The 15,029-nt window shown below is 42.0% G+C and overlaps 2 protein-coding genes across 9 annotated transcripts in view; one reads left to right on the top strand and one right to left on the bottom strand.

Annotated features, from left to right (window-relative positions):
• Positions 1 to 15,029, top strand: part of LOC309608508 (uncharacterized protein) — a gene marked incomplete at its 5' end in the record, with an annotated part of 555,765 nt that overhangs the window by 294,587 nt on the left and 246,149 nt on the right. The gene's annotated exons all lie outside the window — the stretch shown is intronic.
• The window catches only part of MYRIP (myosin VIIA and Rab interacting protein), a 223,647-nt gene that overhangs the window by 169,894 nt on the left and 38,724 nt on the right, over positions 1 to 15,029 (bottom strand). For all 3 annotated transcript variants that reach the window (XM_082348456.1, XM_082348457.1, XM_082348458.1), the window contains exon 2: positions 11,952 to 12,095. In XM_082348456.1, the coding sequence (XP_082204582.1) occupies positions 11,952 to 12,061 (110 nt within the window). In that variant the 5' untranslated portion in view covers positions 12,062 to 12,095. The remainder of the gene's footprint in view (positions 1 to 11,951; positions 12,096 to 15,029) is intronic.

The raw sequence follows: 15,029 nt of genomic DNA, 5'->3' as shown, positions 1-15,029 counted from the left end.
GCATACACACACATTCTTTTTTAATATTCTTTTCCATTATGGTTTATCATAGTGAAACTGTGCACCTCAGATTGGGACTTGAACACATGCGGCCAGAATTTGAACCTGGCCTAAACTCACACTGGGACTTGAACCCACATGGCTGGGACTGGAACCGGGCCAAAACCCACAGTCTTCCAACTGAGATCACACACCTGGTTTCAGGACTTAATGAAGCTCAGGTTTTTGATGTCTCATTACAGAAAGAATTCAGTGAGAGACAAAGTGATAGGTGAGAAGTGGATTTATTTAGAGAGAAACACACTCCACAGACAGAGAGAGTGGGCCATCTCAGAAGGTGAGAAAGGAACCAGGGTATGGGGTTGTCAGTTTTTATAGTGGTGGGTAATTTCATAGACTAATGAGTGGGAGGAGTATTCAGCTATTTCGGGAAGGGGTGGGGATTCCCAGGAATTGGGCCACTGCCCACTTTTTGATCCTTATGGTGGCCTTGGAACAGTCATGGTGCCTGTAGGTGTGTCATTTAGCTTGCTGATGTGTTACAGTAAGCACATACTGAGGCTCAAGGTCTAGTGGAAGTCGACTTGTCTGCCATCTTGGACCCATTTGGTTCTAATCAGTTTATGTCATGTCCTTGGGCTATGTCATTCTTTCAAAGGTTGTGCCCTGCCCCCTTCCCTCCTGTTTTAATAGGACATTGAACATGGCTTTCTGTGCTATACAGTAGGACCCTGTTGTTTATCCATTCTATATATAATAGCTTACATCTGCTAACCCCAACCTCCCACTCCATCCCTCCCCCAACCCCCTCCCCCTTGGCAACCACAAGTCTATTCTCTGTGTCTGAGAGTCTGCTTCTGTTCTGTAGATAGGTTCATTTGTGTCATATTTTAGATTACACATATAAGTGATATCATATGGTATTTGTCTTTCTCTGACTTCACTTAGTATGATAATCTCTAGGTCCATCCATGTTGCTGCAAATGGCATTATTTCGTTCTTTTTTATGGCTGAGTAGTATTCCATCATATATATGTATCACATCTCCTTTATCCATTCATCTGTCGATGAACATTTAGGTTGTTCCCATGTCTTGGCTATTGTGAATAGTACTGCTATGAACATAGGAGTGCATGTATCTTTCCAAATTATAGTTTTGTCTGGATACATGCCCAGGAGTGGGATTGCTGGGTCATATGGTAATTGTATTTTTAGCTTTCTGAGGAACCTCCATACTGTTTTACATAGTAGCTGCACCAACTTACATTCCTACCAACAGTACAGGAAGGTTCAAGATGGGCCTGTTTTCTTCAGGAGCTGACTAAGGAGGTGAAGGCAGGGGCCTGTTTCCAGGTAGTGAAGAAGGTCATGGGGACAAGGAAATTGTCATTCCACTAGCACAGCACAGGGTGAAGGTAAAACTCTGATTTCCACAACGTCCACCTGTGTTCACAAACTCTGCGTTTCAGACCATCTCTGGCTAAATGCTTGTGGACGTGTCTGAATTACTGCGGTTGAAGAAAGCTGCTTTCACAATAGCTGCAGAAACTTTCCTCCTTATTCTCTTTCAAGTCCTGAATTCTATGTGTACCAAATGCCAGAGAAATGCTTTCTGGAGCCAGAGGTCTGAGGAATGAAAGTCCGGCCAAGAATTAGTACCACAAAAGCTTTATCAGAGCCCAGCAGAATTGAGCCTCTGACACTGGGAGTGGAAAAGCAAATAAGATCAGGAACTTAGAGCCACAAAAGCAATCTAGAATATTGTTATTAAAGAATATGGGATTATGGGGAGAAGGTATCCAGAATTTACAAATTAGTAACCATACATCTTTGAAGGGTTACAAATTAAAAAGTAAATAAGAGCATCAGTATGATTCTTTTTCTACATTATAAGTCCATTTGCAGCATCAAACTCTCTTGGCCATTCTTAAAAGCAGATCCCCACAGGCGAATATGTGATAACTTACAGTTTTATGGTACCAGAGACATTATACAAATTATGAATATGAGGACATCCTAAGGCCACTTTCTTATTTCAAAAATCATGACAAATACTTGGTCAACCATTAATTTCAAAGAAACATCAAAGGGTTTATTCCATTCTGAGATGGCAAGCTCTCTGTGGTGAATATGGCACAATCACAGTGTGCTTTCCTTTTAAACTGTACAGGGAAGCCAATACCAGGCTATTATTCTGAGATCACCTTCACATGGCAGATATAACAGTTGTTGATAGCAAAGGCCAATGCACAGTTAGGTAGCTAAGACATTCGCTGGATCTTTCAGATACCTACAAACCTCAAAGTAAAGGACTAGCCTTAAACAAAATTGGGAAAGAAAGCTTACTTGCTGATCCCATAAATTCCAAATTGCTTAACCTAGCATTCCAAACCAGTGCTGGCCAATAAAAATATAATGTGAGCAATATATATAAAGTCTTCTAGTAGGCACAGTTTTAAAAAGTAAAAAAGAAACAGGTGAAATTAATTTTAATTATACATTTTACTTAAAATGTAATTTTAGATACATTTCAATGTGTTTTCAATATAAAATTATTCATGAGATACTTTACATTCTTTTTCATACTAGAGCTCTGAAATCCAGAGTAATTTAGACTACATCTCCGTTTGGATAAGCCATATTTGAAGGGCTCAGTGCCACGTGTGACTAATGACTACTGTAATGTCGCAGTTACGCTTCCCCATATCCTGACTTAAACCCTACTACTTTCCCATCCCTTGGAATGTTACCCCAAGTTTTAGCAAGCACAGGTACCAGATTTTCTAAGATGGCCCTAATTTCACCCATTCTGTCCCATGACACCTGGGTCCCCTTGTTTTCAGTACCAAGGCAGTGTGATGTCCTATCTCTGGTGTGACACTGCCTAGGTTTGATTTTACCTTTCACTATGTACAACCTGGGCCAGTTTTTTTTTTTTTTTTTTAAAGAGACATTAATTCTTTTTTTTTTTTTAATTAATTAATTAATTAATTTATGGCTGTGTTGGGTCTTCGTTTCTGTGCGAGGGCTTTCTCCAGTTGTGGGAAGCGGGGGCCACTCTTCATCGCGGTGCGCGGGCCTCTCACTATCGCGGCCTCTCCTGTTGCGGAGCACAGGCTCCAGACGCGCAGGCTCAGTAATTGTGGCTCACGGGCCCAGCCGCTCCGCGGCATGTGGGATCCTCCCAGACCAGGGCTCCAACCCGTGTTCCCTGCACTGGCAGGCAGATTCTCAACCACTGCGCCACCAGGGAAGCCCAACCTGGGGCCAGTTTTTAACTTCTTTTTAGAGCCTCACTTTCCCCACTTTGGAAAGAATAGCTCTTTTCTCACGGTGGCTGGGCATGGGAGGGGTTGCTATTCCTGGAACACCACTCTTCCACACGATGAGCCATAGTGCAAAAGGGACTGTTGTCAAAGCAGTCACTTCCTCCACTGCCCCACCACAGCTCCTGATTGGGGTTGAGAAAACATGCCCTCTTTTCTATCCATATCACTTCGCTCAGGATGCTCCCTGGTGCACAGACCTTTGTTTCAACCCGCTTAAAGAATCCTGTCTACCTTCAGGGATCAAATAAATGCACCTCTCCTTCAGGAAGTCTTTCCTTTTTCCTACCTCCCATCTCCAAGATGAAAGTATTCCCATGGGTCTGCCATAATGCTTTTATTTCTCACTCTCTATAGCATCCTAATTATTCATATCAGACTTAGCTCACCTTCTGGACTTTTCCTCAAGGGTTAGGCACTTATTAACTTTGTGAACCCCTCTCGCCCTCCCCCACTCTTTCATCCCCCTCATGTTTCCCCAGGAGGCTCCTGACATTCAATATATGATTGTGAAGCAAATGCAGGGATATCCAATAGCTTTGATGTAATATATGTGACCTTTTCGTTATTAAAAATACCAGTAATAAGTAAAAAGGCGATTTTTAAAAATCTGTGAGGTCCGCTCTAGCTTTGAGATTGATACGCTCTATGCTACGCATGTCCTGCTTCTGAGGTCCTCACACCTGCCCTACACAAGTCTCCAGGACCATTCCTGGTGTCTCCGAGTTGCTGGGCCTTCCATCACAAAGTGACTCTCAGACAGAGCTGTGTCCGACTTCCCACTCCACCACACAGTGCGCCTGCTTTGGGCTCTGTTATTTCAGAGCCCTGCCGGGTGACTGGCCAGCCAACCTGATCTAGCGGTGCATAGGAAGGAACTCCTGCCTTGCAGCATGCTCTCTCTGAGAGAGCAGATGCATCACTTGGACAGGTTAGTGCCACAGTGTTATTGTGGCCTCTCAGGAGCTACAAGGGGCCAGTGAGGAGATGCAGGGCAGATGCACTCTGTGAAGGCATAGTTATTTCATAAACCACAGGGCATATTTATTCCAACTGAGTAAAGACAAGGCAATCTGACTTCCAGCTTCAAAGAAGTATATGACCAGGAGTGTTTGTTAATTAATTCGATCAATTTAATTGTCCAATCTAGGGACCTTGAGAGCAAAGCCATTTTACTTTCCGAAAAAGAAACTTCTTGAAAAATTAAGTTCTCGTACTAAAATTTTAATTTGTTTAAAATGAATTTTGAATGAAGATCACTAACTCATTTCATTAAAAGCACTGTGTTCTCTTTATTTTGTAAAATCATGGTTAAACCTCAAAGGAGTTTCTGTATAACAGACTAGAAACACAAAGCACTTCTAGTTTGGGGGAGATTCTCTGCTTTCCTGCAGTGGTCCTTCCACACCCCCTGGCAGCTCTTAGTTATTTTCTCACTTAGACCTGACTCTTGGGGGATGGACGATTGCCCTCACATCCTGTCACTGAGGTGGCAGAGAGCGCACAGGCCGTGTCAGCAAGTGAGTAACAGAAACAGGTCTCCAAGTGCATTAATCCCCCTCTTAACGCAGGCCCAAGGAGGAGGAATTTACACACTGCAGCTGCTGGGCTAGAGCCACTGAGCCTCTCAGAGAAAGACTAGACGGGAAGTGCCCTGCCACTCACTCATGCTCTGCATCCTCCCCTCCCTTCCTTCCCCTGGCCTGGCCTCTCCTGGGCCCCGCAGTCGTTGGCAGGCAGAAGCACACTCTCAGCTCAGCAGACCCGGAAAATTAATGGCCCGTCGCAGTTACGGGAAACCATTTCATCAAATCTAACCACTGCTCCCACACAGACCAAGTCCATTAGAGCACCAGCAAATCTTTGGAAGTTACCCAGATGCTAACTAGCTTCTGGCCAGCACATTTTAAATGAGAAACTTTAAGGCTGTGGCTTTCTCATAAACATCTCAGTCTGAACACCAGAGTACCATGCAATTAACACTCATTTTAAAAACCAGTTTGCAAATGCGCCTGATAATATAAAATCACAGGGTATAAATTATGATTCTACTGTAAGTCTGGAGATATTTCCACAGGTGTCTTCTACTACATGAGGGGCCAGATGGCCCCAGAAACTATATCAGTCAATGTAATACTAGGCTATGCTGCTATAACAAATAAACCTTGAGGCCTCAGTGATTTATCCCAACAAAAGTTTATTTCATTTGGACACAAAGTCCCCTGCTGGTCATCAGAAACTCCCCTCTATCCGGTGTCTTAGGGGTCAGGCTCCCTCCATCTAATGATGTGTTAAGCAGTGGTACAAAGACCTATATCCACTTCTGTGTGACCCCAGAACATGCTCTGGGTACACTCTGCACACAGGGAGTACCCTTCATGTCTGTACCTCCCCCAGCCTCCTCCGTGGCCCTGACCAGCAAGTAAGTTACTGTGGCCAATAGGTTCCAGATGGCAGACTAAACAAACACTTAGTGTCCTCCCCTCCTTCCCAAGACTCCTTTAAAATGACAGCGAAGAAATAAAAGTGTAATTAATTCATAAAAGTGAAAAGAAAAGGAGGGGACCAATGAGCCACCTGCAGATTTCAATGAAGTTCTGGAAAAGAGAGCAGCAAACACTATTTTCAATCATAATAACTTAAGAGCTGCCTATTGATTTTCAACATTAGTGTCAACCTCTGAACAAAACAAGAAAGACTCAAATTTATGTTTGCAGAACAGCCCTTGAATATGTAAGCGTAAAGATACAGCAGGGACAGATGTGAGATAAGGAAAGTGCAAGGGGTGGTTGATGGAAGGTAGGGATGCCATATGCACACTAGCCATACGAATACATGTGCTGCCAGAACCAAGAAAGGATGGTGAATGTGGATGGAATGAGACCCAGAGGTTTCTGTATACTGTTTGTTTGAAAGATGACCAATAGAAAACCAAACCACAAATAATATAACCATCAAAAAACAAAAGGTAAAAGTAGTCTAAGTAAGTGAGCAAAAGCCCCACCATTCAGAACAGAGAAATGAAAGACTATCTAAAACTGATACATCGAGAAATAGCAACATAAGCATATTTTTTTAGATTTATGGAGGTAATGCTAGGAGGACTACAGAACTAAGGACAAAATCGATTAAACATGGAGCGGAGGACTGGTGCTTTTCATTGTAAGGTCTTTACCATTTTGTTTTTCAATGTCTGCATGAAAGCATCTGATAAGAAAGAAAAACAAAGAATAAAATTAATCAAGTATAGTGTGTATTTTCTACACATTTACCTGATTCGTCTAGACCCCAAGCCCCTGGAGGTAGAAGAAGGGGTCAACATGTCTTTTGTTCTCCGACGTGCTCCATCTATAGTTTTAATACTATGGTGTGTCCTGGAAAATGCAATCAACACTCACTCTATTGAACTTGTTTGTACATAAGTACCCCCTCCTCTGTCTGCCGCTGCATGTCCACTATTCTCAGGCCCACCCAGTCCTCTGTCTTCCCCCCAAATAGTCCTACTATGCGTATAGCCTTTAATGGGATTAAATGTTCAATACTCCACATCCCCAGTGCTGGGAATGCACATAATCTTAGTGAAGTGGGGTCCACATAGTCTCTTTATATAGGAAGACCTATGACTGTGCATATACACAGGAGCTGACATACCCAGTTGTGGTGTGACTGTGCTCATTAGGGGGTGAGGTGGGGAGTGGGGGACAGGGCTTTTCTACCTGTGTGGAAGAACAGTTTTGAAAAGGCTTGATCCCATCTGTATAATTCAGAGGCTGTGGGAAACAGAATCCTGGCTCTACCCCAATTAACTGTGTGATTCTGAGAAAGCTTTGTAACCTCTCTGTGTTTGGGTGCCTTCATGTAAATGGGGATCCTCCTTACAGAGACTCCTATGACTAATCAATAGTATGAACTATTGATATTTCATATAAAATATGAAATATTTTATTCAGTGCCAGTTCACAGCTTTTATATCTTCTAGTTATCTTTCCATGAATTTATTTCCTAATTGTGCTGAATGCTTCAGCCCCACTCTCTCTGTTTCCCTTACCATCATATGTTCTGAGGACATTTAATTCACATTTTCACCACTATTTACTACATTTTATGTCAACACTGAAGAACAGATCATTAGAAACACTGTGTAACCGCTACACCCAAGACCTACCTTCACAAAACCTAACCAGAGAAACTAGGTAAATAAGGAACAGCTGGCCGGGAGAAAAGAAACACAATTCAGTTTGAAACCTTAAAATAAAAATCTTCCATTCTGCGTCTTATGCTCATTAAAGCAAATATTAAAGAATTCAAAAATACTTTCTGTAACATAGCTTCGAAGACTCTTTCATGTCTCCTAAATCCAAGCAATGCAGAGAGGCAAGGAAAGGTTTAACAATTGCAGTGGTTTTGAGTTTGGATTCACTACACGTGGTTTGGGCTTAGGATATAGTTGGACTTTGTTCTACTACTACACTCCCCTGGCTCCCTCCCTCCCAGCTCCTCTGGAAACATAAAGGCGCATCCCTGAATCAGAACTTGACATTTGTTGTTCCTTCCACCTTGCTTGATATTACCCCAAAGAGCAGCCCAGCTCCCTCCCTCACCTCCAGCAAGTCTCTGCTTAAGTCTCACCAGAGAAGTCTTCCCCAACCAGCCCCTGCAAAAGAGAGCACCCTGCCCACCCCTGGCCAGTCTCTATCCCCCTTCCCTGCTTTATTCTTCTTCATGGCTCTCACCACTACCTAACATTTATAAATATGTTTGTATTTATTTACTTCCTCTCTCTCTCCTCCCTCTAGGGCAGCACTAGCCAATAGAAATATATTGTGAGACATGTCTAATTTTAAATTTTCTAGTAGCCATATGAAAAAAAAGTAAAAAGAAACAGGAAAAATTAATTTTAATGTCTTTTCTTTAAGCTTGTATATCTAAAACATTGGCACTTCAAAATGTAATCAATATAAAAATTATTATTATTATTTTTTAAATTAATTAATTTATTTTTGGCTGCATTGGGTCTTCGTTGTTGGGTCTTCATTGCTGCACGCAGGCTTTCTCTAGTTGTGGCGAGTGGGGTCTACTCTTCGTCGTGGTGCGTGGGCTTCTCATTGAGGTGGCTTCTCTTGTTGCAGAGCTTGGGCTCTAGGCGCACGGGCTTCAGTAGTTGTGGCACTCAGGCTCAGTAGTTCTGGCTCACGGGCTCTAGAGCACAGGCTCAGTAGTAGTGGCGCACGGGCTTAGTTGCTCCGCGGCATGTGGGATCTTCGCAGACCAGGGCTCGAACCCGTGTCCCCTGCATTGGCAGGCGGATTCTCAACCACTGCGCCACCAGGGAAGTCCCTATAAAAATTATTAATGAGGTATCTTACATGTTTTGGTACTCAATTTTTGAGATCTGGTGTGTATGTTACATTTACAGTGCATCTTAATTCAGACTCACCCCATTACAAGTGCACAGAAGCCACACATGGTCGGTGGCTACAGTATGGGCAGCACACCTCTAGAATATAAACTCCTTGGGGCAAAGACTTATTTTGCTCACTGTTATGTATCCAACAGCTAGAATAGTGCCTGGCATATGGATTTTTTAAAAATTAAAGTACAGTTGATTTACAATGTCGTGTTAATTTCTGCTGTACAGCAAAGTGATTCAGTTATACATATATACATTCTTTTTAAAAACATTCTTTTCCATATTTTTTAAAAAATGTTATTTATTTTTTACTTATTTATTTTTGGCTGCATTAGGTCTTTGTTGCTGCACGCAGGCTTTCTCTAGTTGCGGTGAGCAGGGGCTACTCTTCGTTGAGGTGCGTGGGTTTCTCGTTGCAGTGGCTTCTCTTGTTGCATAGCATGGGCTCTAGGTGCGTGGGCTTCAGTAGTTGTGGCACGTAGGCTCAGTAGTTGTGGCTCGTGGGCTCTAGAGTTCAGGCTCAGTAGTTGTGGCGCACGGGCTTAGTTGCTTTGTGGCATGTGGGATCTTTCCGGACCAGGGCTTGAACCCGTGTCCCCTGCATTGGCAGCTGGATTCTTAACCACTGTGCCACCAGGGAAGCCCCTCCATTATGGCTTATCATAGGATATTGAATATAGTTCTCTGTGCTATACAGTATGACCCTGTTGTTTATCCATTCTATATATAAAAGCTTACATCTGCTAACCCCAACCTCCCACTCCATCCCTCCCCCCAGCCCCCTCCTCCTTGGCAACCACAAATCTGTTCTCTATGTCTGTGAGTCTGTTTCTATTTCATAGATAGGTTCATTTGTGTCATATTTTAGATTCCACATGTAAGTGATATCTTATGGTATTTGTCTTTCTCTTTCTGACTTACTTCATTTAGTATGATAATCTCTAGTTGCATCCATGTTGCTGCAAATGGCATTATTTCATTCTTTTTTATGGCTGAGTAGTATTCCATTGTATATATGTACCACATCTTCTTTAGCCATTCATCTGTCAATGGACCTTTAGGTTGTTTCCATGTCTTGGCTATTGTGAATAGTGCTGCTACGAACATAAGCGTGCATGTATCTTTTTGGATTAGACTTTTGTCTGGATATATGCCCAGGAGTGGGATTGCTGGATCATATGGTAATTGCATTTTTAGTTTTCTGAGGAACCTCCATACTGTTTTCCATAGTGGCTGTACCAACTTATATTCCCACCAACAGTGTAAGAGGGTTCACATTTCTCCACACCCTCTCCAGCATTCATTATTTGTAGACTTTTTAATGATGGCCATTCTGCCTGGTGTGAGGTTCTGATTTGCATTTGTCTAATAATTAGCAATGTTGAGCATCTTTTCATGTGCCTATTAGCCATTCATATTTCTTCCTTGAAGAACTGTCTATTTAGGTCTTCTGCCCATTTTACAAGTGGGTTGTTTGTTTTTTGTTGTTGAGTTGTATGAGCTGTTTGTATATTTTGGAAATTAAGCCCTTGTCAGTTGCATCATTTGGAAATATTTTCTCCCATTCCGTATGTTGTCTTTTCATTTTGTTTAATGTTTCCTTTGCTGTGCAAAAGCTTGTAAGTTTGAGTAGGTCCTATTTATTTATTTTTGTTTTTATTTCTATTGCCTTGGGAGGCTGACATAAGAAAACATTGGTATGATTTATGTCAGAGAATGTTTTGCCTATGATCTCTTCTAGGGGTTTTATGGTATCATGTCTTATGTTTAAGTCTTTAAACCATGTTGAGTTTATTTTTGTGCATGGTGAGAGGGTGTATTCTTACTTCATTGATTTACACGAGGCTGTCCAACTTTCCCAGCACCACTTACTGAAGAGACTGTCTTTTTCCCATTGTATATTCTTGCCTCCTTTGTTGAAGATTAATTGACCGAAGGTGTGTGGGTTTATTTCTGCGCTCTCTATTCTGTTCCATTGATCCATATGTCTTTTTTTGTGGCACATGGTTTTTAAATCAAATAACTACTTAATTAACAGATTTCTTGTCTTCCATCTAATAAGCACATATTAAATATATACGATATGGGAAAAAATCATGGTGGAAGTAAAGTAAATTACACTAGAGTACTTACAAGTAAGGGAGGTAAATATTCTACAGAAACAGAAAGTCTGAGAAACTCCAAGGGCAAAGGAAAACAACCCATGTCAATTTTAGGCAGAGTGGGAAAGGGCATGGTTACAGCTGAAATGGGGCACCACCCTGGAGGACTGGAGGCAGGAGGATCATAGAGAAGGTGACTGCAACGACTGGGATGAAAAGCCACGAAAGCTGGACTGGGATAGGGCTGGGAGAGATGCTGAGGAGGCAGAAATAACAGGGCCTGGCCCTGCCCTGTGTGGGGACCAAGTCAGGGGAGGAATGATAAAGACTGAGGTTTTGAGCTCAGTGGCTAAGGAAGGAGACAGTGCCATGACAAACCTGTGGAATCCCGAGGGAAAACAGGTTTATGGAGGAGGGGAGCTCATGATGACTTGCCATCAGGTTCTAACACACAAACCCCAACACATGACCGCATTTCCATCACTCTGACTTCTTCCAAATTTAGGCAGCAACAGTACTTCCAAGAACATCCCACGAGGAAATACCAACTGCAGAGGAGTCACAAGGCCCCCCTCTCTGGGTCTCAGTTTTTCCCTCTATAAAATGAGGAGGGTGATGCTGAGCCAGGTAACCCCATCCCAGCCTGGTGGTCACCTTCCTTGTATCAGGTCTTCAGAGCTCTCTTCCTGCACCATGGTAGCTGAGAGCTCTAACAGAAGATTGTACAGCTATGAATCTAATTCTCCCATTTATATAACACTTTGGTTATTCTTCAGTAGTACCTGCCGACAAGAAAATTAAAGCCAGGAGCAAGCTCTAAACAGCCACCGTCAGCATGAACTCCATCCATTCTAGAGCTAATAATTTACAGGGTGAGAAGCCGAACACAAACTTGACTGCGAGTGTGAACAGTCACATTTCTGAGCTGACATTGTGATGCCCAGTGTTGAAGCTGGCCAGCCTGACTACAAAGGGAAGGACATTCTTCCTCTGTGTGTTTGCATGACATAAAGACTTTGAGCGTAGGGCTGGCAGCAAGGAACACTCTGGAAGCCTGTTTCACTTGTCCACATATGGTTCACTGTACCCAGGAGGGAAATAGAAGCATCTCACCTGAGCCGCTCTTCCTCTTTTTTTCGGAGATTGAAGTCTCGCTGAACCACCTGGAGAACATGCTCTGTTTCATCATCGGTCAGACCAGACAGGTCCAGCTTCCTCCCCATGATTTAACACCAAACACAGACAATGGAACGAGACCTGAGAAATCAAAGGAGAGACCACAGATTGAGGGCAAGATAAAAGTCCTTCATGGATAAAATCAACCAATGTTGTTATTAAACAAAATTAGACACAGTGTTTACATAAGATAGTATCCTGCTCTGCTCTCATACTCAACAAACATTTACAGACAACTTCAGCAAGACTGTAGAGAAAAAGAGAAGGTAACTGGTCATCAACGGTGTCATTTATCCCAACTCTTAAATTAGAAAAAAATAGATAAATTATTCTTTTCGACAGAATGAAGCATACATGAGACCTGGTGTGGATTTCCACAAAACACCAAAACACAATATCTAAAACTTCTAAAGTTCTATGGTTTGAAGTTTCAAATTTTAAATATCACACATAATTGTAAGATAAAATAAATCATACTTAAAAAACAATCATAGGGGACTTCCCTGGCGGTCCAGTGGTTAAGATTCCAGGCTTTCACTGCTGGGGGCCCGGGTTCAATCCCTGGTCTGGGAACTAAGATCCCGCAAACCGCATGGTCAGGCCAAATAAGTAAATAAAAGTGTCAAAAAACATCCTATATATACTATATCCCTTGAAGTTTTTATCACATGACTATGAAATATAAACTAGAAATCAATAAACTCTCCTCTGCCAAAAAAAAATATATATATAGTAAAATAATCTTTTTAGACATTTTCTCAGAACTAGAAAAGATGATATTTCAAAGACACACCTCCCAGCAGTGCACACCTAAAAATTATGGGAAACCATATTTTTAAAAATCATTTTTAATGAATGGCTGCACCCAGGGATGAATCAAATACATAATTCCAAAAAACTGCCCAGAACTGAAGGGCAGCACAAACGTAAATGTAAACATTCTCAACAAAATATTAGTGGAACCAATGCAGCAAGATTTCAAAAGCATTATTATATAACATAACCAAGTGAGTTTTATCTAAGCAATGCAACGTTGTTTCAGCATTCAAAAATCAATCAGAGTAATCTGCCACAGTAACAAAATAAAAGGGAAAAATCATCCGATCATTTCAATAGATGCAGAAAAAGCATTTGACAAACTTCCATGCCCATTCATAATAGAAACCCTCTGAAAACTAAGACTAGAAGATACTTCCTCAATCATATAAAAGGCATTAAAAAATGAAAACAACAAAAACCTACAATTAACATCATATTCAATGATGAAAGACTGTTTCCCCCTAAGATCAGGAGAAAGGCAAGAATGACCACCCTTACAACCTCTACTCAATACTGAATGTCTTTATTATAAAGCTACAATAATCGAGGCAGAGTGGTATTGGCATATAGGTAGGTGTATTGATCGGCTAGGGCTGCTGTAACAGAGCACCACAGACTAGGTGGCTTAAATAACATAAATGTATTTTCTCACAGTCTTGAAGGCTAGAAGTCTGAGATCAAGATGTCGGCAGAGTTGACTTCTCCTGAAGCCTCTCTCCGTGGCTTATAGATGGCCATCTTCTCCCTGTGTCTTCACATGGTCTTCCCTCTGTGCACACCTATGTCTGAATTTTTCCTTCTTATAAGGACACCAATTATATTGGATTAGGGCCCACCTTAACACCATCATTTCAACTTAATTGCCTCTTTAAATGTCCTATCTTCCAAACACAGTCACAATCTGAGTTACTGGGGTTAGGACTACAATGTATGAATTTGGCAGGGGACACAACTCAACCTGTAACACTTCACCCTTTGCTCCCCCAGATATCTTGTCCTTCTTACATGTAAATTACATTCACCCCCATCCCAACAGCCACCACAGTCCCAACCTATTGCAGCATCAACTCGAAGTCCAAATTCTCATCTCATTATTATCTAAATTAGGTATAGGTGAGACTTGAGGTATGATTCATCCTGAGGCAAAATTCGTTTCCCATTGTGAACCTGTGAAACCAGACCAGTTACCTGTTACCAAAATAGAACAGTGAGGCAGGCATGGGATAGGCATTCCATTCTAGCTGGGAGAAATTGGAAAGGAGAAAGAAGTCTTAGGTCTCAAGCAAGTCTGAAAGCAGGGCAAATTCCATTAGATTTTTTTTTATTAAGTTATACTTGACATACAATACTGTATTAGTTTCAGGTGTACCACATAGTGATTCGATATTTTTACACATTGTGAAATAATCACCACAGTAAGTCCGGTTACCATTGTCACCATACAAAGTTGTTACAATATTATTAACCATGTTCTCTATGTGTACTTTTTTCCATGCATAATCTCTGATGTTTATTTTTTAATAATTTTTATCCCTGTGTGTGTACTTTACATCCCCGTGACTAATTTATTTTATAATTGGATGTTTGTACCTCTTATTCCCTTCACCTATTTCATCTGTTCCCCCAACCCCCTCTTCTCCAGCAACCACCAGTTTGTTCTCTGTATTTATGAATCTGTTTCTGTTTTGTTTTGTTTGTTTAAGGCTCAAGGATAATCCTCTTGGGCTCCATGCTCTGTCCTCTGAGCCCACCAGGGTGGCTGTCCCACACCCTTGGCCCTGGGTGTAGCCACAGCAGCTTGGCCCACCCTTGGTAATTGAGGAGGGACAGCCCCATCCCCGAGGTCATGGTGACAGTGGCACCCCTGCAGACCTCTGATTTGTCTTCAGGATCATTCTTCCCTTGTCCTGAAGGATAATGCATGTTTGTAGCCAAATAGCTCTACTGGCCCATCCTGTAGACTCTCAGAAATCCAACAGCCTTCCCTCATTTGTCCTGTCTCTGTTTAGCCTAAGCTGGCAGTGTTTCTGTTGATATAAATTCTCAAAAACTTTGTCAGCTTCCCACGCGGTTCACAGGGGCCAAGCCATCAGACAAGAGGTCCTCTACAGATCTGTCCTGAATAACGGCGTCTCTATTCCCGGCTTCTGCTGCAATGGTTGACTGGATCTGTGAGCCACACTCTAATCTCTTTAG

This window comes from Balaenoptera borealis (genome assembly GCF_965194805.1).
Source record: "Balaenoptera borealis genome assembly, chromosome: 12".
Lineage (NCBI taxonomy): Eukaryota > Metazoa > Chordata > Mammalia > Artiodactyla > Balaenopteridae > Balaenoptera > Balaenoptera borealis.
Note: the sequence above shows the minus strand (reverse complement) of the source record. Positions and strands in the feature narration are given on the sequence as shown.